General features: G+C 41.6%; 1 protein-coding gene across 8 annotated transcripts in view; it reads left to right on the plus strand.

The window, feature by feature from the left end:
• Kif16b (kinesin family member 16B) overlaps positions 1 to 26,533 on the plus strand; it is a 486,842-nt gene that overhangs the window by 280,037 nt on the left and 180,272 nt on the right. For 2 of the 8 annotated variants that reach the window (XM_010634119.2, XM_010634120.2), the window contains one exon: positions 10,482 to 25,166. The exons of the other annotated variants lie outside the window; for them this stretch is intronic. In XM_010634119.2, coding sequence (XP_010632421.1) covers positions 10,482 to 10,640 — 159 coding nt within the window. In that variant the 3' untranslated portion in view covers positions 10,641 to 25,166. Of the gene's footprint in view, positions 1 to 10,481; positions 25,167 to 26,533 lie in introns of those variants that run through there. 8 annotated transcript variants of the gene reach the window in all.

Consider the following 26,533-nt stretch of genomic DNA (forward strand, 5'->3'; position numbering starts at 1 on the left):
TTGAGTACCTGAACCAGCATTTTACAAAGCAGAGAGACACAGGTATCACAACCACCACCTGACTGCTGGGCGTCGGGGCAGAAGTTGCAGGCTTTCTGTGGCCCCTGACAGGCCACAGAGATTTAAATATGCCTGCTTTATTTCTTTTCATAATAGAGAAGATGTTCTGTGAAAGTCAGACACAGTTTTTGGGTATTGGATTTTACAAATCCTTTTCCTCCTTGCCCTTCTGACCCTGATAAGTCACTTAAATTCCTAATGTCCTTCAATTTTTGCAGTTTTCATATATAAAATGTGCTGCCCTGGGGATCCTCATCTGTTCCTGGACTTCTCACATGCTGGAGATTTGGGGAAGGGGGTCAGTTTCTGGATCCATAGAAAGAACATTGATAGGGAAGCTTTTAATTTCTCCCTTCAGCCACAAATGCTGTGGGAAGCATCATGAACTCAAGCAGCAAAAAATGACTAATGTAAATGTTTGCTAAGTATTTTATATGTATATTTCAAATATATATACTAGCTGAGAGCTAATACATTAGCTGATCTTATATTGAGCCTCAAATCCAAAGGCAAAAAGAACTTCACTATTAGAAGGGTAGTGATAATCTTGACTCGCCAGATCCACATGAAAAGTGTCATTACTAAAGCAGAGCTCAGACAGAAGGCTCACACCAGTCACTGTCACATATGTGTCCCTCCATCCAGTGGTCAGTTGGTATGTGCACATGTGGAATACTACATGGCAAGGTTACTGAGCAAGCCCCAGCTAAACAAACACACACACACACACACACACACACACACACACACACACAGAGTGTGGTGATATCTCAGAAGCATGGTATTACCTAGTGGAAGCCAGACACAAAATAGAGACTGCATCAGTATGAAGCTTCTGAGGTGCTGCTAGAAGTCCAGGCGGGTGACCTTCAGGGAAAGATGATGGATGTAGGGCAGATGATTATCATACCTAGCCAGTGATCACATAGTTACATTTATGTTGCGAAAATGCCTTTGACCCTGCATTTAGGATGTATGCTGTTTCCTGTGCATTTGTTTCAATTTAAAAAATAAATCATCAGGGTTTCTTAGCACCTTTCCTTAGCTTTGCAGTGTTCCAGGAGTGATGGGAGACTGTAAAGAACAAGTCACTGTTGTGATGTCAGGAGGCTCTTCTGCCCAGCCCTAGCCCTTGGTTTTATTATCACTAGAATTTGCTCAGCCTGCTCCAAGTGTGTGGCTTTGGGTGCAGCCACAAAGTTCATACCTTGTCTTATAGACCTGGGAACACTTGGAGGTTACGACAGAGAACACTTCCCAGTCAGATACTTTCTGTGCCCCAAGGAAGCCATCTCTATAAAGGAAACCAAGCTTCTTGATACTTTTGCTAGGCAGAAGATTGTTTTGCAATGAGAAAACTCTTCTGCAATTTTTTGTTGTTGTTGTTTCATACTTTTTATTTTTATATAATATTCCTTATGATTTTTTTTCTCATTTTGTTTATTGGTACATTTTAGGTATGCAGTACAGTTACATTCATCATTGTGATCTTGTACCTTTATATAACAGGTCTTGATTCTCATTTTTCCCCCATACCCCTGCCCTCCTTTCTTCCCCTCCTCCCTTCCCTATTTACAAAAACTTTATTTCCATTTTTTGTCATTTTCTCATTTTTTTTCTTTTCCCTTATTTCCTTTCCCCTACCCTTCCCACTTCTTCTACAACTTTGGCCCTTTTCTTCCTATTTTGCATTGTCAATTAAGTCATTAGGATCTTATTTACAATTATAGTTTTTCACACCATAGAAACTATTCAGTATTTACATGTGTACCTTATTTATTTCACTTGAGTGTATCCTCAATATGCATCCATTTTCCTATGAATGACTCTAATTTCTTATTCTTTATGGCTAAGTAGTATTCCATTTTATATATAAAAAAATATTCTTTATCCAGTCTCCAACTGATGGGCAAATGGGCTGTTTCCAAGTTTTAGTTATTGCAAACTGTGCCACTATAAACATGGGTGTGCATATATTACTGAGATGTGATTCTTTTAATTCTTTTGGAAAGATAACCCAGCAGAGGGATGGCTGGGTCAAATGGAACCTCTAGCCCCAGCTCTTTGAGGTATCTCTATATTGATTTCCATAGTGGTTGCACCAGTCTGCACTCCCACCAACAATGGAGAAGGGTTCCTTTCTCCACAAAACCCTGCCACATTTTTTTATTGGTTGATTTCCTGATAGCAGCCACTCTTTGTGGGGTGAGGTGGAATCTCAGTGTTGTTTTCATCTGCATCTCTCAAATGACCAGTGATGTGGAACATTTTTTCATATATTTACTTGCTGCTTTTACTTATTTGTATGAGAAATATCTGTTCATTTCACATGCCCATTTTTGAATTGGGTCTTTATATTTGGGGGAACTGATTTTGTTTTTTTGAGTTCTTTACATATTCTAGATAATAGTGTTTTTCTGAGGAGCAGCTGGTAAAAATTTTTTCCCACATTGTAGGTTGTCTCTTAGTTCTGTTGATGGTTTCTTTTGAAGTGCAGAAGCTTTCTGATAAGATGAGATCCCAGTTGTTGATTCTTTGTGCTAGTTCCTGTGCTACTGAGGATTTGTTCATAAAAATCTTTTCCTATGCCAATGTCTTCAAGAGTTCTGCCTAACTTATCTTTTAGCAAATTTAGTGTCTCTTTTTTAATATTTATATCTTTAGTCCACTTGGAGTTTAATTTAGTGCATGGTGAAAGATAAGGGTATAGTTTTAATCTTTGGTAAGTTGAAACCCAATTTTTCCAGCACCATTTATAAAGAGGCTATTTTTCCTCCAGTGAGGTTGGTCGCTCCTTTGTCAAAGATGAGGTAGCTGAGTACATCTGGAGTTGTTTCTGTATCTTCCAATGTATTCCACTGATCCTCAGGTCTGTTTCTTTGCCAGTACCATGCTGTTTTTATCACAGTGGCTTTGTAGTATAGTTCCAAATTGGGAATTGTTATACCTGCTACCGTGTGTCTGTTGCCTAGGCTGGCTTTTGGTATTCTAGGTCTCTTCTGGTTCCAAATGAATTTTTGAATTATTTTTTCCAGTACTGTGAAATATAGTGTTGGAATTTCAATTGGCATTGCATTGAATCTGTATAGCAGTTTTGTTACTATGGCTATTTTCACTATGTTGATCTTCCTACTTAGGAGCAGGGGATATCTTTCCATTTTCTTATATCCTCTTTGATCTCTTTCTTCAGAGTGCTGTAGTTTTCAGTATACAGGTCTTTTGCTTCTTTTGTTAGATTGATTCCTAGATAATTCATTTTTTTGGATGCTATTGTGAAAGGAATTGTTTCCCTGATTTCTCTCTCAGTGAGTCTGTTATTTGTGTACAAGAAGACTATTGATTTTTGTTGACCTTGTATGCAGCTACTCTGTTGAAAGTGTCAATTAAGTCAAGAAGTCTTTTGGTGGAATTTTTTGGGTCTTCAATGTAGAGTATCATCATCAACAAATAATCACAGTTTCACTTCTTCCTTCCCTATCTTTGTTGCTTTTATTTCTTTCTCTTGTCTAATTGCTATGGCTAATGTTGCCAGAACTTTATCAAATAGGAGTGGTGATAGTGGGCATCCTTGTCTTATTCCTTATTTTGATGTGAAGGTTTTCAGTTTTTGGCCATTTAATATGATGTTGGTTGTTGGTTTTTCATAGATAGTCTTTATTAAGTTGAGATATAGACCATCTATTCCCATTTTTTGCAGGGCTTTTATCATGAATGGGTGTTGAATTTTGTCAAATGCTTTTTCTGCATCTATTGAGAGGATCATATAGTTTTTGTCCTAGACTCTGTTAATATAGTGTATTACATTTATTGATTTACATGTGTTGAACCATCTTTGCATCCCTGGAATAAATCCTACTTGGTCAGGGTGTAGGATCTTCTTGATGACCCTCTGTATTCTGTTTGCCAATATCTTATCAAGGATTTTTTCATCTATTTTTATTAAGGAGGTTAGCCTGTAGTTCTCTTTTTTAGTTGGGTCTTTCCCTGGTTTGGGAATCAAAGTTACACTTGCTTCCAGGAATGAATTCAGAAGTATTGCTTCCCTTTCAATTTCATTGAAGAGTTTAAAGAGTAGTGGCAGTAGTTCTTCTCTAAATGTCTTGTAAAATTCAGCGGTGAATCCATCAGGGCCTGGGCTTTTCTTTGTTGGTAAACTTTTAATTACATTTTCAATTTCACTGATTGTAATTGGGGTGTTTAGAGTTTTTTTTATCTTCTTCGTTCAACTTTGGTAATTCATAAGTATGGAGAAATCTGTCCATTTCTTCTGTGTTCTCCATTTTATTAGAGTACAGTTTCTCAAAGTAGGTATTGATGATCCTCTGGATTTCTGCTGTATCTGTTGTGACTTCACCTTTTTCGTTCCTAATTGCATGGATCTGAGCCTTTTCTTTCCTTTTTTTGATAAGATTAGCTAAGGGTTTATTGATTTTATTTATTCTTTCAAAAAACCAACTCTTTTGACTCATTGACCTTTTTTTTGTATCATTTTCTTAGTTTCCATTGCATTGATTTCTGCTCTCATCTTTATAATTTCCTCTCTTGTATGAGCTTTAGGTTTTTCTTGCTTTTCTTTTTCTAGAATTCTAAGATTCACGATTAGTTTGTTTATTTGAGCTCGCTGTCTTTTCCTAGTGTGGGCATTCACTGCTATGATTTTTTCACATAGAACTGATTTCATTGTGTCCCACAGATTCCTCTATGTTTTATTGGCATTATCATTTATTTCTAAAAACTGTCTAATTTCTTCTTTAATTTCCTCTGTGATCTATTGATTGTTCAGAAGAGTGTTATTCAATTTCCATGTGTTTGTGAAGTTCCTACTTTTTTTTATACTATTGATCTCCAGCTTGATTGCACTATGATCTGATAATATACAGGAGATAACTTCAATTCCTTTGCATTTATTCAAACCTGTTCTGTGAGCTAGTATGTGGTTCATGTTGGAGAATGACCCATGTGCAGCTGAAAAGAATGTGTATTCTGATTTTGTGGGGTGGAACACTCTCTTAGACTTCTATTAAGTCCATATGTTCAAAAGCTTGGTTCACTTCCAGTATTCTTTGTTGAGTTTTTGCCTAGATGATCTGTCTATTTGTGGTAGTGTGGTATTTAGGTATTTATTTGGTTTTTAATGTTAGTTAATATTTGTTTTATATAGTTGGGGGCATTAATATTTGGTGCATATATGTTTATGATTGTCATCTCTTCCTCTTGAATTGTTCCCTTTACCAGGATGTAGTGACCTTCTTTGTCTTTCTTAATCAGTTTTGGTTTGAAATTTACTTTGTCTGTGAATAAGATAGCTACCCCTGCTTTTTTCTGGGCTCCTGTTGCATGGAAAACTGTTTTCCATCCTTTCACTTTCAGTCTATGGGCTTCTTTTTGCACTAGGTGTATTTCTTGTATACAACATATTGTTGGATTTTGCTTCTTAATCCATTCTGCTAGTCTGTTTCTCTTGATTGGCGAATTCAGGCCATTGACATTGATGGTTATAACTGATATGTACTGACTTATTATTGTCATGTTATTGTCCTTTTGTTGACTCTTTTTACTTTTTCCCCCTCTCCCTTTAGTTTTTTGCCTTGCCTATTTGATTTGTTCTTTTGGGCCTCATGGTGTTGTGACCTTCATTGTCTTTTTGTAGGATATTGTTTAGAATTCCTTGTAGTGCTGGTTTGGTATTCGTGAAGTTTCTCAGGTGTTCTTTGTCATGGAAGTATCTTATTTCCCTATCTATTTTGAAAGAGTTTTTCAGGATACATAAGTCTAGGTTGGAGGTTTTCTTTTAGGACTTAAAATACCTCACTCCAGGCTCTCCTTGACCTGAGGGTTTGGGTTGAAAAGTCTGCTGTGATTCTGATGGGCTTCCTTTGCATGTGCTTTGTTTCTTTTCTCTTACTGCTTGTAGTATTTTGTTCTTCTGTTGGGTTTCTGGGATCTTGATTATTATATGTCTAGGTGTAGATTTTTTTTTTTTTTTGATCGTGGCTAGTTGGAGTCCTATATGCCTCACTTATCTGTATGTCAAATTCTTCTCCTCTGTTTGGGAAGTTTTCTGTCATTAATTCTGTGAACAGCTTTTTAAGTCATTTGTATTTTCTCCTGCTACTTCATGTATTCCTATCAGTCTTACGTTATTCTTCTTTGCATCATCTAGGATTTGGTGGATCAATTTCTCATGATCCCCTACTGTTTTTAAGAGACTTCTCTATTCACAGTCACTGACTTCAGTCTTATCTTCTATATCTGAAATTCTATCTTCGCATTCATTTATCCTGCTGTGAAAGCTTTCAATAGAGTTTTTAATCTCCTGGATATCTGAATCTGTTTCATGGATTCCATTTATTTCCTATGTTAGACATTCATCATTTCCATTTCTTTCTTATGCAGGAACTTCATGGCTTCTATCATGGTCCTGAGATCACTTTTTTTTTTTTTGTCAGTTTGTTCTAGTGTCTCTAATCATGTCTTTCTGCTCACCATCTCTGTAATTATCTGGGAAATTATTTCTGTTTTGAATTTTTCTAGAGCCCAATTGATCTGTTTTATTGCTTCCAGTGCTGTGAGTTCAGGGTGTCCTGGTAGTTCACTGTCAGACTGTTCAACCTCATTTGCCCTAGAGTTTGCCATTGGTGAACTAGAAGTCTGTCTTTGTGTCTTGCTTAAGTGTTTTCTCTATTTTATTTTTGTTGTTGGGTTGTCCTTGCTTTAATTCCTGGGTTATTACCTAAATCTTCCTGATATGCTCTTTAGCTTTTGAGTCTCTAATGACTCATAGACATTCTCAGCTTCATAATGTCAGAAAGGACAACTCATTAAATCAATCACAACCCTTTAGCCCAATTGATACAATCACCAACACAATAGAATCAAACTCAGCTAACAAATTGACCATTTGTGATAGTCATTAATCTATCACCTTTAAACCATGTGAATTAAAATCAAGCAGCAGCCCAAAATATGTTTACAGTGAATAAACTCTTCAATATTGCATCTTTACCCTTTAGAATGGGGGCTTAGACAGAGTTAGGATGAGAGGAGTAGATAGATAAAAGAATTGGAGAAGGTTTCAAGTGAAGCCAGAGGACACAGGATGACTGCATAAACTTTAGGAAACTGTTGAAGACAAGAGGGAAAGACAGAGTGCAAGAATAAGGACAAGAATATAACAACAGTAATAGGGGCTCACTTTCTTTTGAAACTATTGACCGTTGAGTGAAGGAAAATGAGAGAAGAAAAGAAAATAAAGAGGAAAAACAATAAACAAAGAAATCCAAGTTAGGGCAGGAACAGAAAGGGAGATGAAGAATAATATGGGGGAGCAAGAGACTAAGTTGGAAAAAGAAGACAGAAAAAAGAAAGAAATTGCAGAGCAGAATGAGGAAATAAAAGAAGAAAAAGAATTTGAAGGGCCTCTTTCAGACTATATCTCTGCTGTCATAATAGACAATGTTTGCAGCCATGTGCAGGACTTAGTCCTTTAGTCTCAGCTAGCTGATGGCTGCCCCTTGAGATTCAGGCTGAGTTTGGGCTGCAAGGCCCAAATTGAGCTCCCTGACCTCCTGCAGGGTTGAACTCTGCAAGGTTCTACTACAGGTTCCCTCTGCCCTTTCTCTGAAGATATTCCAAGTTCTGATGGAAGGTGGTGATTTCTCCAAATTACCAAATATGGAGATCTGATGTGCCTTTATTGCAGTTGTTCACTTCTGTTCTATCTTCTGGAGCTCAGAAAGGTTGACCTTTATGACCACCTGTGTCTTTGTAGAGTGTTTCCAAGAACTAGCACAATCAGGAGGCCTGAGAGCAGGGGGTGGGAGTTGACTTGAGGCAGGCCAGAGAAAGAACGGGATTTCTGCACAGCTGTCCCAGACCTCCACCTTCCACCTTCTGCTTGATGCAGGCTGGGGTGAGGGTGGGGCGATCCTTCTGCAATGTTTAAAAGTGGCCAAATTAGATATTTCTATCTGGGGTTTCATCCAGGCATGCTAATGAGTATTTTTTAAAGAAGAAAGCTTTTCTACGACTGATTTATAGTTCTCTTTTAGTGGCTGTGCTTAGGCAAGGAAGGTGTCTCCAGTATTTCCTCTTTTATTTATACTTTTAATGTCCCATTATACTTTTCAGACTTTATTGGCACTTTAAAAGCCCCTTACTTTGTGAACCAACTATGACAAATGTTTATCAACATCTGCTCCCAGATTTAAATAGCTTCCTAGTTTATGAGAATTCTTCTTGAGGTGATTTTGTTGCAAACAGTAGTCTGAACATTAATGCTGCTTGTAGGGTTCCTGAAGCAGGAGCCACCCAAGAGCCACAGAAACAACACCTGTGCAGAACCTGTCTCCATCCTTCACTCAGCTGTGGAAGAGTCACAGCTCCAGGCACAAGTGGGCAAGCTTCTCATCTTCTTCATCCTAAATCCCCTTTCTCTACTCTGCAAGAGACAATCCAATGTGGATTCATAAAGCACTTGACTGCTCAGGTGCAGTGACAGTGTTTGCTGGTAACCGCATGATGGAATTCAGGTACTTCTGGAGCTGACATCCTCAGGATTCCTTGCCCTAGGAGTGTTGAAATGGCAATCTCCTTTTGGCTCTCTGAGGCCAGTAAGTGCTAGGGTTAAGATCTGCTTTTGTCAGCAATTGGCTTTCATACTTTCTTACATGAACCTGATTCCACTTTCAGGATCCTTTCTAGAGAGGCTTCTGGAGATCAGCCAGTTAGAGATCTTAAGCCAGGAAAGCAGGCCTGAGTTAACCACGCTTAGCACTTTTCTCTTTTCTTATGATTACTAGCTTTTCTCAATAACAGCATCCTCATGAAATGATTACGTTGTGTAATTGTAGACAGAATTTGAGGATCATGTAAAGTAGGGTGTCTTAGGAAACTTCTGGAAGTGATGCAAATACGTGTCATCTTGGTTTGGTGGTGGTTCCACATGGTTTAACACTCATCAGATTATACATTCAGAGAATCGCACTTTAAGGCCAATTTAAAACCTAAAAGTGTAGCTCAGCATTAGAGCATTTATCTGGCATGCGAGTGGCCCTGGGATCAATCCTCAGCACTAAAAAATAAAGAGTGTGTTTATTGTGCATCTGTTTTACTTATATTAGGTCTTTAGAAACTGTAAGTTATATAATTGTTATTAATAGTAATCCTTGCTACCTTTTTAAGGAAAGAAGTCATTGAACTTTCCTTATGCCAGATGACTTTGTTTGGAGGGACATTTGAGGTTGTCAGTTGATAGAAGGTAGCTGATTCTATTCTCTTGGGAAGGTTTCTAAGATGGACATGATTGACATTTGAAGCCAGATAATTCCTTGTCCTGTGGGCTGCCCTGTATGTGGCGGGATGTTAGCATGCACAGCCTCCACCCACTGGACTCACTCTCCACACAGAGTGTGGCAGTCACAGATGTCTCCAAACAGTGCCTAAGATCCCCTGTGGGCAGAATCACCTCTGATTGGGGAACACTGCCAGTAGGTCATGTTAAACAAAATTTTTTGTTAGTCACAATTCAGAATTATTATGTTTAATTTCTGAGTTGGTACTGGAATGGTTAATATTTTTTAAATGGACTGAGACAGTAGTGAGTTTTTGGTCTAACCCCTTCCCTATGCTTCATTTTCTGTCATGGAGGGGATTCAGTGCCCTAAAATAGTCTCACTGTACTGCTGTGTTCCCTTCCTTTACTGCATCCCTCCAGCTCCCAGGAATGACTTTACACACACACCTCCATCCCAGAGCCTAGTCTTACACACAGTTTGCCTCCCAGTGCCACAAAGGCACAGGTAGAGAACACTGTGACAGGTGCCTGTGGGGAGGAGGAAGGAAGGATCCAGTACAGTTCATCTAGAGAGAACTTATTTTTGCCTATGATTATAGGATTTCCAAAATGATCTGTCAATGTGTGGGGCTGATCTTCCCTCTCCCATTTCTTTGCTGTTGTTTTCTAAGACAGAGCAGACTCTGACTGTGCAATTTTAAAATGCCAATAAATGGCATGTTTAGCACAGAACAAATGGGCACTTTTTCTCTCTCTCTTAATCATCATTTTATTTAATGAGTGATTTGAGCAGAGAAGAAATGACTTTTTAAGACCAGGACTAGTGACACTAGTGACTACTGCAAACCAGTCCCTTGTGGTAGACATGGGCTTGCCATGAACCAAGGCCTTGTGCCAAAGAGATTCTGCTGTGGAGATGGATTTGAGGGCTCTGTGCTCACCTTTAGCCTTACAGTGCTGAGGTGCTTGAGGACCTTCCTGTGGCACCAGGCTTCCTCTAATGTAACCTCCCTGGTCTTGTTCGTAAAATCCAGGTGGGTGGTGAGTTGTTTCCCCACACTTTTTCTCCTCCACTCTACCCAGAAATACACCTTGACCGTGTTCCCCACTCTTGTCTCCTCCTCAGAAATACCTCAGGGACTTTTTCAGTGTGATGCTGCAGTCGGCGACATCTCCCCTGCACATTAGCAAAGTGGGGCTGACCCTTTCGAAACACACCATCTGTGAGTTCTCACCATTCTTCAAGAAAGGAGTCTTTGACTACAGCAGCTACGGGACAGGGTAGAGCTGGGGCAACAGGAGCCATCGACGCAGTGCCTTCTAGTGCAAGCAGCTCTGATGCAGGAGCGGCAGCCGGGACCCCTCGCATCATGTACCCAGTGCCTGAGTCCAGCGGTGCCCCAGCAGGTGGGCTGTACCACACTGTAGGTGAATGTGGCTTTCCATTGCGCTTCCTCCTGTCACACAGCAAGTCCCTCCAGACACAGGATGACAGGGCCCGCTGAGCTCCAACCCTACGCCAGCCAACCTGGGCCTGCAGAACCAGTAGCTGGCCAGACCACCCCTAAGTGACTTCTGTCTGGTTTCCTCCTTCACCAAAATAGACTTTTTTTTTATAGCCCTTCCATATGGCTGGCTATATTCCAAGAAAAGCATTTTAAATTATTTCATTATGGTTTTTTCTTCTTGTTTGTATCAGAACTTTTATATAACACTGAAACACTGATGTTTACACAGAATTTCATATTCTGCAAAAGGGATTTTTGGTCCAGTCATGAGGATAGTCTTCCATGCCTGACAGATTGGATGTAGATGACATCTCTACATGTAGGTCATTGTACAGCCTTGAATACATATTCCCAAATCTCAGAGGCTGCTGTGCATTCTTAAGCTTTTTCTGCTAAGCACAAAACAAGCGCAAAACCAGATGCATATTTTTAAGCATTTTTTCTTTACATTTTTGTTACAGAATCTACTGGATCTTAAACTAAAAAAGTAGAATTTACAGTTGTTTATTAATAATCCCTTAAATTACTCAGGACTTAATGTAACATCACATCTATGTACAGTCAAGCTGCTTTGTTTTATTAAGAAAAATGTGAGTAAAAATATATATGATATATATTGAAATGTATGTAATTCTACCTATAGATTTGTATATGTGCACACTCTTGTACAGTAGTAGTATGGAACTATATAATCATTCACACCAAATTTATTAAACATATTTGCTTTTTTTGAAATTTAAATTGAGCTGCTATCGATATTACATGAAATGGTAGAATGTACCCTGTAGCTCAGTTTAAGTTTGTAACCTGATCACTCCTCCTGGTCTGTTTAAAAATTGATCTGCTGTGCTTGGAAAGATACATAATGTATAATTTAGCATTTGTGTTGCAGAAGATGCAGTTACAATAATGAATGAAGTCACAAATGAATGGCTATCAGAACATGCTTGGTTCAGTCTTTCAGAACATGCCTGCACAACAGAGCTCTCCAACCTCAAATGGGTTTAAAGATGCAATTATCTCTATAAGGAGGAAATTATTATTGCACTAACTGAATATCATAGTTTACCATGAAAAAAATGAGGACTTTTTTCCTCTGTGAAAAGACTTGCTTCTGTCTGCACTTGGTGATTACAGACATAAGTGGAAGAATAATTACTACTAAGAATTTAAAACTACAGATTAGAGGATAAAAGCTGGGGAGATAATAGTTAACCATGAGTTGTTTGTTTAAAAGGAGTCCAAGCGCTAAAGACTGTCCCTCATTTACTGAGTAAATGTTTTTCTCACTGGCCAGATGACCTGTCTCTGCCCTTTTGGATGTATATGAGAGACTGGGCTCATAGCAAGCATTAGGTTAAAATCCCACAGGACACTGGGCAAGAAAAAATGGAACTGAATGTATAAAAAGTATAATCAAAAGAACCTTCTACTCCAATCCTCATCTTAAGTAATTACAGTTAAGTTTGAACTTCAGGGGCTAGCTGGCTCTGGTGACAGCCATCTGTGACATAAACGAGTCATTTTACCTCTGTAGGCTTTGGTCTCCCCACCTGAAATGAAGCCATTGCTCTGGATGACCCCTAGGTCCATGCTGGCCATGTGACAGAGGAGGAATAAATTTTGTCAGTGGGACTGTAATATTCTTCTTTTGTACCTGTGAAATGTGTACTTCTGGCCCAGCTTACAGGTAGCTGAACCCAATTAACATGTGAAAAACAGTTGAAAAGCAAATGATTAAGTCACATCTAAACCAATAGTGGAATTCTTTTCCAGAATAAAGATAAGATAGGTTATAGCTATGATGACAACATTAAAACTTCATTGATTTGCACTAATTTAAAGGAGTAAAAGAAAGTTAGCAAGTGTGTTATTACTATACTTTCAAGTGCCTCAAATACCAAAATAATACTAAGCTGAGCACCTCAGGCAATTTGGATTGAAAAACTGTGATGGTTAATCTTGATTGTCAACTTGGCAAGTTGGCTTGAAAGACACATAGGAGATTAAAGCACCCTTCTGAGTATCTCTGGGTCTGGGTCACTCATGGGAGTTCGACTGATTACTCTAGCTGGCCCCTGACCCCTTCTTTTCAGGCTCTCTTCCCCTGTGCTCTGCTTTCCAGGCACTGTGTACTTCCCCCATGTGGTTCCACCATAATGTTCCTACCTTGAAGCCAGCTGACCATGGACTGAATTCCCTGAAACCACAAGCCAAATTAAACTTGTCTCAATTGTGAGTGTTATGTGTTTTGTCCCAGCAACAGTAAAGCTGACTCATACATAAGCCATCAACTTATACTTTTGTATTCAGCTGGACAAATATAAGGACCTTAAACAGAATGCTAACTAGTTTTAGCATTCCTTCCTATGTCTTACTTATTAAATAAACATGTGGTATACCGATCTTGTTTAAAATCACAAGTAATTTAGTAACCTTTGGTCCTGTTCTGAATTAGATTTATATTCATCCCTTTGATTAATTTAAGCAGTTAATAGGGAGTAACCAAGTCTTTGTGGCTCACAAATGACTGACATGTAGGGATCTCGGGTCTGTACTGTACAGATGCTTTGAAGGTATGTGAACAAAATGCCTGGTCCCAAGTTTATTTCAATTCACATTTTGATGCAAGTTGTTATTTTCATGCAAATAAGAGCAAGTTCAGGACAATTGGGCCTTAGACCTAACCATTAAGAGCTCTAGATGGCACATGCACCCCAGTCTGGCAGAACACACATGCCCAAAGGGAAGGCCTGCTCCAAGGGGCCACTGTACAGCTGTAGTTCCCAGCCTTAGCACTTGGGGGCACTGTTTGATGTTCTGGGTGGCCCTGTTCCCTCAGTGGGCCACGTGAGATGGAGTGTTCCATTGTGATGGTAGCTCCTTATGACTCATGTTCTGAGACTGCCAGGAGGTGAGACTCATCCCCTTAGAGACATGCACATAGCAGTTTAAGCCTGGCAATAATGCTCAGATACTCCAGCTTCTAGCAGTGCTAGCAGGTTTTCAAATGCAATCTCCTGTACAGATGTTTAAAGTATTGTCTAGGGGTGTGTGTGTGCAAGTGCACCCTCCTTTAATGACAGGTGCCTTCCACATGCAAAAAGACAGGTTGGCTGTTGTCTTGTTTCCTTGTCTGTCTTGAGGCTGGCTGCTTTTGCTGATGAAAATTCACTAGATAGAGCCCCACTACAAATCTCCAGTGCATCCTACTTGAGATTGCTCCTACAGCGCTGCCCCCAGGAGTTAGAGGGGTGGCCGGGTTGTTACCTTAAGAATGATTGCTCAGCAGCACAGCAGAACCCTGCTACAGTTTAAAATGGTGGGATGGACTGATAGGCAGTTGGCTGAATTGGGATTCCAGGCTGTGAGTTCATCCTGTTTGCCTGCAGGAATCCCTGCCCTGCACTTCAGCTCGAGACTCTGCTGCAAGCTTTGGTATAGCTCCCAAGGCTGTCCATGTGTCCCCAGAAGGCTCAGCTCTCCTCTGTCCCCTATAAAGTATATACCAAATACACTTTCCTTGACTGTGCTCATTTTGTATCTATTTATGAATGGAATAACGAGGGATTCCTTCTAAGAATTATCTCTCCAGATAGTTCTGTGGAAATTTGAGGTTCATCACCTTGGTTTTGCACCTTCTCCATTAATGGAAAACAGTGCCTTCCCTGTTCAGAGAGGCAAGTGGGTGTGTTTTCAGAAAGACGTACCGGCTTGCTCTCTCTCATCAAGCATGGATAGAGGAAAGTGCACCAGATACAGAAAAGAAAATGCATAAAAGAAAATGCAAAAAGCCCCCCAGAGTCCTCTTCTAAGACTCTTTGGTAACATTAAAGCAGGCCACTGGAAAGAGAGAAGTCTTTCTCTGTCTTTTAAATCTGGAAAATACATATGTGAAACGTACAGTTGAATGACCCCAACCATATGAAAGCAGAATTTTTCCCTCAACCTATAAGGAATCCTTATGCACAGTTAATATTTGCAGCAGTGTTTGTTTTTCCAATAGCACTTATAGTTGTGCCTGAGAGCGGCGCGCTGAGAAACAGCCTGAGGTTTACAATTACCGAAACTCCATCATCCCTTAGCCTTGCTGCAGAAAGGCGGGGAGGCGGGGGACAGGATGAGAAAAGTGGGCTGCAGCTGCTCTTCTAAGCTGCCAGTACTCTTTAGAGGGAAGAATCCTAGTGAACAAGCATACTAGTTTATGGTGATTAAGAGTTTCTTTGTTGTTTTTTAATTTGCACTTTGGTTGATGTCTAAACTCTTGTTGGCTCTTCTAAAAACAGAAGCTAGAATCCATGGAAAAAGACAGGGTGGTCTGCTGTCCTAAGATTTGGCTTGTGTCTTATGCATGGTGTCATTGAATATAATAAGAAGTGATCCATAGAGGGTACAAGACTTCTGTTGCAAAGTAATTAAAATCTTGGCTATTTAGCATTTACAAGTGAATGTGGAAGGTCACATTTAAATTTTCAAAGCATTTTTAGTTCCTTGTGATACTCGTGTCCCAGTCTAAGAGCACAGCTCACCCTGGGTGGCTTGGGGCATAAAGTATTCTTGGGGCACCTCATCCATCCAGAGCTCAATGTTGGACATATGGAGCACATAAGTAGCTCCAATAGAAAAACTCTGGTGCCAGCAAGGTGGCCCCAGCCACACACCACAGGCCTGGTCACCATCAAGGTCCCCACCTTGTTAATGCAGAGTTAGGGACAGAGAAGGACAAGCACAGGGAGGTGAGTGAAGTATTTGAAGTTGGCCTTAGAAAGTTCATTAAGTGTGGATGACTCTTGCCCCACTTGAAGTCACCCATATTAATTCGTGTCACAGCCACCTCCCCTGCCTTCTCCTGCTGTAACGTAAAGGGTCAGGCCAGATTCTGGCCATTGTTGTGGCTCTATTCCCACTACTTGTTGTCACATCTCTCACTGAAAGAGAGTGTGGCAGAGAATGGTTGGCAAGAGGCCTGGCTGTATTCTCCTTAGTCCTTGCTGTTAGGAGCTGAATGCTCATCTGTAGTACTCAACAGTCACCAACCAGTCATTTGCTTCCTTTGTGTGAGATGTGTATTTTCCATGTCCTGGCACAGGGCCAAGTAGCAGGCACATAGTGATATGCAGGATGCTACAGGTCCTCTGTTAGGAGCTCACACTGCACTCAGCCTGGTCAATAACAGAGCAATCAGATGACTGCAACTTGTGATCATTATCTGGCAGGAAAGCTGAAGGTGCTAGGAGACCTTGTGCTAGAGAAAACCTTATTGGAAGGCTGGAGCTTCCCTGGCAGGTTCCATCAAATCTGAAGCCTGAAAGGTGAGTGCTAGGCTAGCAGGTAGAATTCCCACATGGAGGAAAGACCTGGTACTGCCAAGATCACCTATTGTGGCTATCACTTGAAGAGACTGGCAGGATGTGAGGGGCTAGAGAGGGAGGTAGGGCCATATAAAGGCCCCCCAAGAGGTGGTGGTTGCATTTCTATGGCGGTGACCGTGTTTTCCACTGACCACCACCATTTCAGAAGTGTGTCCCTGGGATAAACAGGTGGAAGTGTGCAACAAGCAGGCCTCATGCTTTACAATCACATGCAGTCCAGAGAATGGATCTTACTAATCACATCGGTAGGGGAACGGGGCTCAGATGCTATCCTGCGCTGTTTGCAAGTTGACTGTTGGGCTCCTATACTTGGACCTCGGTTGTGTTTGGACTTCCTAAGTTTCAGAAACTGTTGCCATTGACAAGCCTAGTCTTCCAGACCCTGTGATGTCCAGCTTCAGGTGTCTAACTTGTGTACTGTGGTAACCAGCAACCGTGTAAAAGGTATATGTTGGGCTCCTACCCAGTCTTTGCTGTATGAGCAGAAAAATAAGTGTCCCCATGCAGACGCAGTGGTCATGGAGCTCTGTTTGGGTTGTGGGCTCCTTGCAGGACTTAGTCTCTACAGAATCTTCTATAAGTCCAGATTCCCCTGGTACCAAATCACCTGGCCCTGATACCTTGTGGGCCTGAATATCATCATCATCATCATCACCATCATCATCATCATCATCATCATCATCACCACCACCATCTCCCCACACTAAACTGAAAGATTGCTTTATATTTTGCTTATATAGCAAGGCCTATAAATGAATGTGATGTGCACATGTAGGGTCTTCAGAAACACATTGCTCAACTCATTTTAAGGTTAGAGAGAAGGCTCTGCTGGGATAAACACAAAGAGCCTCTTAGCCACTCAGAGAATGTGGTTCAGTGAAGTGTGTCCATTTCTGCTGATCACATGGCTCATAGGCCTGCACCCTTGCCTGGGTCTCCAAAACATCTCAGAATGGAGCAGTTCTATAAATTCAGTTCTGTCGGTCAAAGGGTCCATTGTGTTTACACATTCACTCACCAGACCATTTAGTGAACTAACTTTTCTACTTGATGCAAGCAGGAAAAGTCATTGTTGGTCCCACCAATGACAGCATCACCAAGAGTGGACAGAACACCACTGGCTATGTCTGCTCCAGAGGCCAGGACAGATGTCAGATGGGCAGGAGCAGGAGGCTGGAAGGTGGCCTGTGGTGGCCCCCATGTTTCCTAATCAGCTAAGCTCATGTACCTTCCCTTAGATGCTGGGGACACTCACAGCTGCTCTTGCTCAAAATCTTTCTCAACATCAGGAAGGGTGACCTGTTAGTTTCCCCAGAAAATTGCAATTATTCTCCCACCAGTTGCCACACCAGTTATCCCATCCTCTCTGCTCATCTCCAACTCTTTCAGCAAACCTCACAGTAAAACAGCTACCACTGCAGTTGAGGAGCAAACAGTGCCCGCATTAACCCCAGGGTTACAATCTTATGGTACTTTCCATACCTCTGGGCAGTCTGTGTTGTTCAGAGTACAAATGTAAAAAGAGAAGACGGGGCCCACCAGAGGGAAGTCAGTTTATACTACGAAAATGTACTTACAGGCACTAGGCCACACTTGTCACATCTGTAGGCTTCACCTTGCCCTACATGGACATCGTTCACAATCTCTGACATAAAACCATCTGTTGGTCTACTAAAGGTGAAACAGCTTGAAGGAGGTTGTGACTGACCCAAGTGACAGAGCCAATTGCGACCAATGTCTTATGTTAACTCCAGACCTCGTGCCACACCTGGATTAAAAGAAAATGCTGGATATGTCAGTCCTGGGGAGAAATAACAACTCCTTTCATAAAAAAGAATTTAAAGTAATTACAGTTAGCTAAAAAGGAAAAAGTTGAAAAGATGTCACAAAGACAGTGACTACCAGAAGCCGCTTCCTCCGTGAAAGCTAGGGGAACATGAGAAGGTCTGAATCACTAAGCTTTGGATGCATGGGGGGAAAACTATTATGCTAAAACCAGACCTCAGAGAGGAGGGAACACCAGCCACCAGCACTGGCGTCTCATGAGGTGGAATAGGGTCCCGTGGGCCTGTGACCCCAGCCTCAAAGGAGGGATTGCTACATCACTGAAGATCAGTGAAGGCTGTTGGGAAATGCTGAGAAAACCACAACCTGGATCCAGCTGCTTTCCTGCTTTCCTGGCTGCTTTTCCTGTTGCAGCCAACTTGGGGAGGAAAAAGTGAGGCTGATACGATGCTGACAAGAACAGGAAATCATCTCAGGAAAAGGAAATGGACAGGAAGTGTTGCTGGGCTGATGCTCACAGGAACAGAAAACAAACCAGGACAAATATTCTCTAGTACCCTGTCTTGGCAAAGTCTTCAGAGAGCAGCTGGCAGAGCAGAATGAAGATTTGCAGGTTCCAACCCTGGCATCCTGGGAACAGAGCAGGAAAAACTGGGCTTGGAGCTGGGAAGGAAATGCTTACTAATAGACACCTTGAGCTTTTGATTCATCTGAAATCTGGACCTAACATTCATCAGCTGTCATTTTACTCCAAGACTGATCTGCAATAGAAATTAGGCTTGGCCCCAATTCCCACCACAACGTGACAACACTAGGCACCCTAATTTATTGTCTCTGCCAATTGCTGGGCCCTAGACAACATGACCTGGGAATTAGTCTACATGGTTTCTGCTCTCTGGGAATTTACACCGCATGGTAAAGTTTGTCCCAAACCCTCACCAGTGACTTGTGAGAATATGTACTCTTCTCTGGAAGAAGCAGCTGTAGCCACAGGCTGTCCAAGCAGTATAATGCCGTTCCTTTGGGAAGCCAAATGTTTCTTGCTTCACCACAATTCAGCACGATTACTTTTCCTGAATAGTGAGAAGTTTTCAAAGCCAAATGTTTCTTGCTTCACCACAATTCAGCACGATTACTTTTCCTGAGTAGTGAGAAGTTTTCAAAGACTTTTTTGAAAAGACAAGTAAAATATCCAGGACACCTATTTCTGATGTATAATGATGGTAGGGGTTGTTTTTAACTTTTCTTCCCTTAGTGACCAAGAAAGTTGCTTTGGTGACTGAGAAAATAGATGTGGGAGGATTTGTTCTAATTCCATGGTTGTGTGGAGCAGAGCTCCAGTCTGGATAGTCCCTGAGGGCATAAGATGAGACTATTTCTAGAGTATGTGTCAGGGGAGGAAGCTATGTGGGCCAGGATTTGGCACCCAGAATTTATATTCTGTTGTTTAAATGTAGTGGTTCTTGTGCTCTTTTTTTTTTTTGGTTGGCGGTAACCCTTACTAATCACTATTGGCACCGTTTCTGTTCCCCCGGACTCTGTTCAAGGTGGAGAGCTGTATCTCCTGCTTGAGTAACTTGAAGTGCTACTCACCTTAGAAAGGACTTCTTTATTTATTCCCATAAGAGGCACAGAGCCATAACATTCCTAACTCTGGGCCATGAGCTTGACCTTCTGAGTTTTGAAGGTTTCCTGACTGTCCTGAAACTCAGAGCTCGAGAATAGCTATTGTCTGAAGATCGTTAATGTCCTGTGAGCAAACCCTGGAGGTGTAGTCTTGGTCTTATTCTTCTTAGTCTTCAGCTGGTCTTCCTATGTGACTATTTTCTAATGCAGAGGCCAGTTCTGTTAAACCATAGCATGCAAGAGCTGTCTTCCCACTTGAGCTGCTCTGTTCCCGTACATGTAGAGTTAGAGCCAAGGGACAAGCAGGTAGGGCAGAAGTAGTAAAGGAAAGGAGTTCTGGAAGGGAACTGCAGAAACACGAGAACTACCTCTGATGGCATAAAAAAGCTTCTGGCTCCAGGGCTCAAACTTATCTAAACATAGTTGCTTCTCAACCTATGATAGGATTTAACTGAATAAAGCCATTGTAAAGTGAAGATATATAAGTTGAAAGTCCATTTAATACACTGAACCTACCAAGCATCCTAACCTAGCAACACAGTGCACTGTAAAATATCAGTTATTTCCCCCCTTGTTCACCTGAGCTCAGCTCCAGAGAGAATATGGCCACCCTGTGGAAAGATCAAAATTAAAAACTCAAAATATGTTTTATCCTGAATGAGGATCACTTTTGTACCATCATAGAGTTGGAAAATCATAAATCTAACCATTGTAAAACAAGGACCGTCTGTATTATAATAAAATCCTCAAGAAGAGAACGAACATTTAATACTTGCTTGCTTTAATACCTCACCCCTCCTTCCAGCCACAGTAGTAGGGCTGGTGTTGGTCCATCTGCTGTCCTGAAAACTCAAAGAACTTCATGTATTTTCATTCAGTCTCCTGTCTCTAATGATAGATGACCTGCTCATCAGTGTAGGGTGACAAGCATTTTAGAGCACAGTCCATATATCTGATCAGAAAGAAAGCTTTATCTGGTGTGTAGCACAGGTGCCAAAGTCTCTGTCTGCCATCTGGGAAACACACTATTGAGGGTTTTATCAGTGGAGACAACAAAATCATGCAACAGATTTCAGGAAACTTGTTAACAGTGAGCCTTTTCAGAAAGGGAAGTCTGAATAGAGTAAAATATATTTTTAGTGGTCTCTGCAACTCTAACTGGCATTTGATGATGAGGGAATGGCAAACTGCAGATAATTTGGAAAATGTGTACCCATATCTAGGTTCCTCTCCCTTCTCTACCTTCCTGTTCACAGACATCTAATTTAAAGTCTACCAGCTTGAACTGTGCCCCCTTTGCCTCCTCTGAAGGCAGGAAAGACCAAGAGTCATGCACAAAACCTTACATACCACCTGTGCACCCAATGTTGAACAGCTTTGAACAGCAAGGTTCATCTTTTGAAGTTTAAGACTGTTGCTGCTCCCTGAAAATCCCTGTGACATTCTAGAGGGAAATTGAAGGGAGAAGTAGGTTTAACCATAAAGGCATTTAAGCTTAAGCCCCTCACATGCATAGATTCCTCTTGAAGTTCTCAGGTTCTGCTGGGAAGATTGGAAAGATGTGACAACTAGGCCATTCATGGTAGGAGGGACTGAAAGGGCTCTGCTCTAGTGTTGGGATTCAGGCATCACCCCCACCACACATCATGCCCTGCAGGCCAGAGGGCTGTCCCAATGGCCCACATCAGCTGTGAGTGCTGTTGTGTTTGTTACATATGTGTTGCAAACCCACCAGGTATCTATAGGTATAAAATTCTATCCAGTAGAGGATGCTAACTGCTACACTGTGACCAACTCTTTGTCCTTGCATCAGAGAAAATTAACAGTCCTGAGGGAGAAAACAAAAGTTCAGCTTCCAAAATCCACTCTATGAGCTTAGTTCCTGCCTAAGATGGGGACGGGGGTTTGTTCAGAAATCTATTCCCGCCATCTTGGCAGAGCCTTTCTGTGGCTCATTCAGTGCACAGTTGGTATCCAGTAAATGCAGCAAAGTAGATGGTAGAAATGGCAGCTCCCCCAGGCATACCGGCTTCTAAGCTCTCTTCCTTTTACCTAGAACATTCCCTCCTCTTCTTTCCCACTGGGCCCTCTCCCTTGCCCCATCCCCAAAGGTGTCTGAAATGTTTCTGTACTCTCAAAGCTAGAGGATGAGTGGCTCAGAGTAGGTCAGAGTGATTCTGGCAGAAAGAAGGCTGCAAGAGAAGGGCTGGAGGCAGCCTTTCTCATTTCTTTCCTGTCCTTCAGGTCCCAGGAAAAAACTTCCTGAAAGGTGAGCCATGCGGTTCACCTGCACAAGGAGTTCACCAGGAAAATGACTGGTGTGTGTGAGTGGGTCCCTCTAGGTGTTCTGAGCATAGGAGAAGAAGCCAACAAGTGAGGAGGACCTCAGTGTGTCCGGGCCAAAAGGAGTCATTGTGGGGGTCTCCACACAGGGCATGAAAAGCCAAGGCTCCTAGGCCACATTAGAAAAGCCTCGGGTTAGGGGTTGAACTTCATTCCAACTCCATGGGAAAAGCCATGATATTTAGTGATGATCTAGTGGTCTTTGTTCCCTGCTGCCTCCTTCCGGGGGGAGTTCAGGAGGCCAAGGTCACATCCTCCTTGCTCACCTGAGCTCTGTAGGCAACCCCCGGGTGTCCAGTGGTTATTTGATGAAATTGATGTGGGTGTCTGGGATGGCAGGTGAGGCCAGCGATAATTGGTATAACATTCTGAAAAATCTCTCTGGCTCCTGCTTGGAAGCAAACCAGAGCGGCCTCAGTGGGAGAAGTCCCAGCAGGTGATGGAGCTGCAGCCAGAGCAGCTCAGGGTCCACGGAGACCCAGAGGGTGAAGCCAACAAGATCGCCTGTTACGGTGCCAAATGTGATTCCAAAGTGCAGCTGGAGAGGAAGCTCTAACCTAACACTGCCTACCTCCTGGCATATTGGTGTTTGAGAGGACTGGGTGGCCTTGCTTGCTCCAATCCCAAAGGTGGGAGCTGCTTCCAGATCCCAAAAGGGAAATTTACAACCCAAGGCCCAAACGTTCCAGATGTACCGGGCATCCATGCCTGTCTGCAGAACACGCAAGAGATATGGGTTTCTAGGAAGTCTGGAGCCTACAAAACAAGCCAGATGGGCACAGCTTGGCACACTGGAGCATTAAATCACATTTTGGAGGGACATGGGGTGTGGTTTGGCAGAGGCCCAGAGAGGTACTGAGCCAGGAGTTTATGTGGGATGAGGCTCAGCCCAGGTTTAAAAACAAAACATGTGGGGTAGGGAGGATGTGCACTGGAATGCTTTGGTGTAGGTTCTGTTCTCTGGTGAATTTAACTCCTAGCTCTTGGGTGTGCCTGTCATGTGAGGCACTGTCAAATTATATGGAGGTAGGCCTGTCAGTCCTCTTCCCACCGCTTCTCTGGGCCGTCAGGAGGTTTGTGGTTAGCTACATGTCTCTCTCCTTGCTATTCTTCCTCTCTGCTGAACTGTCCTGGGACAAAATGTAAAATCCAGATCTATGAGGTCCCTGAGTGAAGGAACAACTAACCTGGCCACTGGAGGGACGTCAGGGGCTGCAGACCATGTTCCAAAGAGACAGACAGAGACACTACATCATCGGGGTCATTCTTCCACCAGAGAAGCTGTGGGGACACCTATTCCTGTGTAAGCAGCTGTGCTTTATGGGAATTGGCTCATGCAGTTGTGAGTGGGCTAAGAAAATCCAAAATCCATCAGGCAGCAGGGAGGAAGAGTATGGAAAGGATAGACTGGAGCTGTGGTTCAAGGGTCTCTCTCTCTCTCTCTCTCTGAAACTTTGGCTCACCTTTGAAAGTCTTCTAGTGACTACAATCAGGACCCCCAAATTCTCCAAGACAGTTCCTTTCTTATAGTCAACTGATTATGGAGTTTAATTGTATCAGAAAAATGCTTTCACAACAATCCTTAGGTGAGTGTTTGGTTGACTAACTGGGGACTACAGCTGTACCATGAAAAATACATCACACAGACTTGAATCATGGTTCAGAACTTGCAGGCCCTTCAAGCCACTGCTCAGCTCACTTCAAACCTGGAAAAGTGCTAAGAGGCCAACTTCTCTGGAGGCCAGTGGTTATACCGAGGGCCTAGACTGGGATTTGAACCTGGGAAGGGTAAGCCAGTTCCTTGCAGGTTCAGGTCTACCAGTATAGATAAAATAGCAAGTGTCATTCCATGGCCAGAGGACTCTCAGGGTTAATTTGGGGTTTGTCCCACAAGCTTACCTTGATTCCCCACAAGGTAATAACAAATTTCTTTGGCTGTGATCCTCCAATGAATGCCCTAAGCCTGTTCTTCCAAGAGTCATTTGTCAAGCCATTTACCCAGTCTGAAGTGTGAAAGTCTCCAACACGACTGGAGAGAAATTTGACTCAACGTAGCCCCAGTGAGCAGAGTCACTGGCTTACTCCCCTGAGTTTCCTGAGCTAGCATTTTAGATCCTCTTCAGGGTGCTGGTCAGCCAGAAAGGAGCCCTGAGGCTGTGCCTGGGGGAGATGGTGTACAGTGGCAGAGATGTTGGCATGAAAAGATACAGGTGGATATATCAGAAACAGCAAAAGATACCCATCGGAAAAAGAAAGTCTGCAGCATATGTGGTAAAGAATTAACTTTTACGTAAAAACCTCTTTCAAGTTGATAGACAGGATGCCCAATCCAATTTAAATAACCTTCTTAAGGTCCTTAATTTGAATGATGACAGAGGATACAAACATACAGTTAGTACCAATGAAAGAAATTTAAGAGACCAATGAACATGACAAAAAATGCTCGATTTTAGTAGAAATTAAAATTAAATCACCACTGGGCTGTCACTGAGGCCATTTTGGACTGATAGAGGTTTACGGGGATTTCTGGTACCCAGATAAAGAAAGCAAGAAGGACACAGCACTCTGCCCCTGCTCACCACCGGCATGTCGCTGGTGCAGTTTCTCCAGGAGATCGTACCTGTCAAAAGCCCTTACGAGTTTCATATGCTTGACTTACATTTAGGTTGTTTACAAGTGTAGCCAGAACAATTCCTCCTGACCCGTTGCAGTGTGATTTGCCATTCTCAACCCTGGAGGTTTGTGTTGAGTAGGGAAACACAGCAGAAGTGAAACATGCATCCTCTGAGGCTGGAGCTTTCAATATCTGACAGCTCCGATTTTTTGCCACCTTGAAACCCTCAGCCACAATTTAGGTCATGGTGAAAATTCTGTTTTCAGAATTTCTATAATGGTCTAGATATGTTATTTTGGTAGACATTACTATATTCAAAGAGAAAACCAGAAACACATTCTGTTTTCCACACCCCTTGTCAATTTGCTTAAGTTCATGAAAAGTTTCACTGGACTGTGTGTATGTGTGTGTGTTTGTGTGTGTGCCTCTGTGTGTCTGTACGTGTGTATCAGTGTTTCTCACATAGAATTCAAAGCCTATGAACCATCTAATTGATAATATGCACTGGTATTGTTTGGTTTTGGTTTTGGTTTGTTTTTTTTAACAGGGTCTCACTATGTAGTTGAGACTGACCTGGAACTCACTATGTAGTCTCGAACTCACAGCGATCCACCTGCCTCAGCCTCCTGAGTGCTGGGATTATGGGCGTGTGCCACCACACCCAGCAGCACTGGTATTGTTGATTTAAATATATCAGTTAAAAAAATTGAATAAATTTATATTTCTAACTAGAATCCGTACAAAAGCTTCTTGTTTCCCCTTAAATCTGGTGATGAATTGCTTAATGAAATGAAACATATTTTTTTTCAAATGATTCAGTCATTTGTCTACAGAAAATGTAAAATCTAAGGGGATACAAATTGGCTTATATTTTAATAAGGAATTTATACCTAATTATACAGAAATTAATCATAATCAGTTGATCATATTAGTAGAAAATGACCCCTAAAATATGAGATTTTTTAAATAAACTTAAGGATCCATCTTCAGTAGTACTACAGAGATTCTGAGAGGTCCCCACTAATTCTCCCCAGGCTCTCACGGAAGAAGCCGGAAGTCAAAGAGATGGGAAGGGACAAAGAGGAACCAAGTATAGGGGACTCAGGCCAAGGATGATTGAGAGAGGGACATTGTTGTCAAAGCTGTCCGTGGTTGTCCATGCTCAACCACATTTCCTTTTTTGTAAATTTCGAAGGCATTTTATGATATTGAAGGTTTTTTAAAATAAGTGTGATAAAAAAAACTTGTTATCCATTCTTTGGTTTAAAAGATGTAGTTTTTCTGTACAATAGAGTACTACTCAGCCATAAAGAAAGATTAATTTGAGACATTTATAGTTAAATGGATGCAACTTGAGACCATACTCTTAAGAGAAATAAAATGAACACGTATGAATATCGCATTGCCTCTCTAGTGTAAGAAACTAAAAGGGTAAATGAAGACAAAAATGTATAATAGATAAAATGAAATAGGAAGAAACTGTTCAAAAGGAAAGGGAAACTGAAAGGGAAAAGGGGGAAGGAAGGAAAAGGGTAAAAAATGAGAAAAGAAAAAGTGGAAATAAAAATTTTGTAAGAGGGTTGAAGGGAGAGGATTGGGAGAAAAATCAAGATATTCAAAGGTACAAATTTCTTTTGATAAATGTGATTGTTGTGTATATTTAAATTGTACCAATACAATTAATTCTTTTTAAAAAATTGTTATCCAAAATTCTTGCCAAATGACTCGATCATAAAGTCTTTGTTTGTTGACTTCTTTGTTTAATATGGGAAATGAGGTGATTGTTGATTGAAATAAAACCTATTATCATCTGACAGAACATGCCCATGCTTAAGGGGCAAGTGAATTAAAGATTGGAGAGAAGGAGGAGTCTGAGGAAGGAAAGACAGAAAGGTCATAGAAAATGACATAGGAAAGGAAATAAGGGCCA

The sequence above is a fragment of the Fukomys damarensis genome, unplaced genomic scaffold (genome assembly GCF_012274545.1).
Source record: "Fukomys damarensis isolate Sample0158 unplaced genomic scaffold, DMR_v1.0_HiC HiC_scaffold_7, whole genome shotgun sequence".
In the NCBI taxonomy this organism is placed as follows: Eukaryota; Metazoa; Chordata; class Mammalia; order Rodentia; family Bathyergidae; genus Fukomys; species Fukomys damarensis.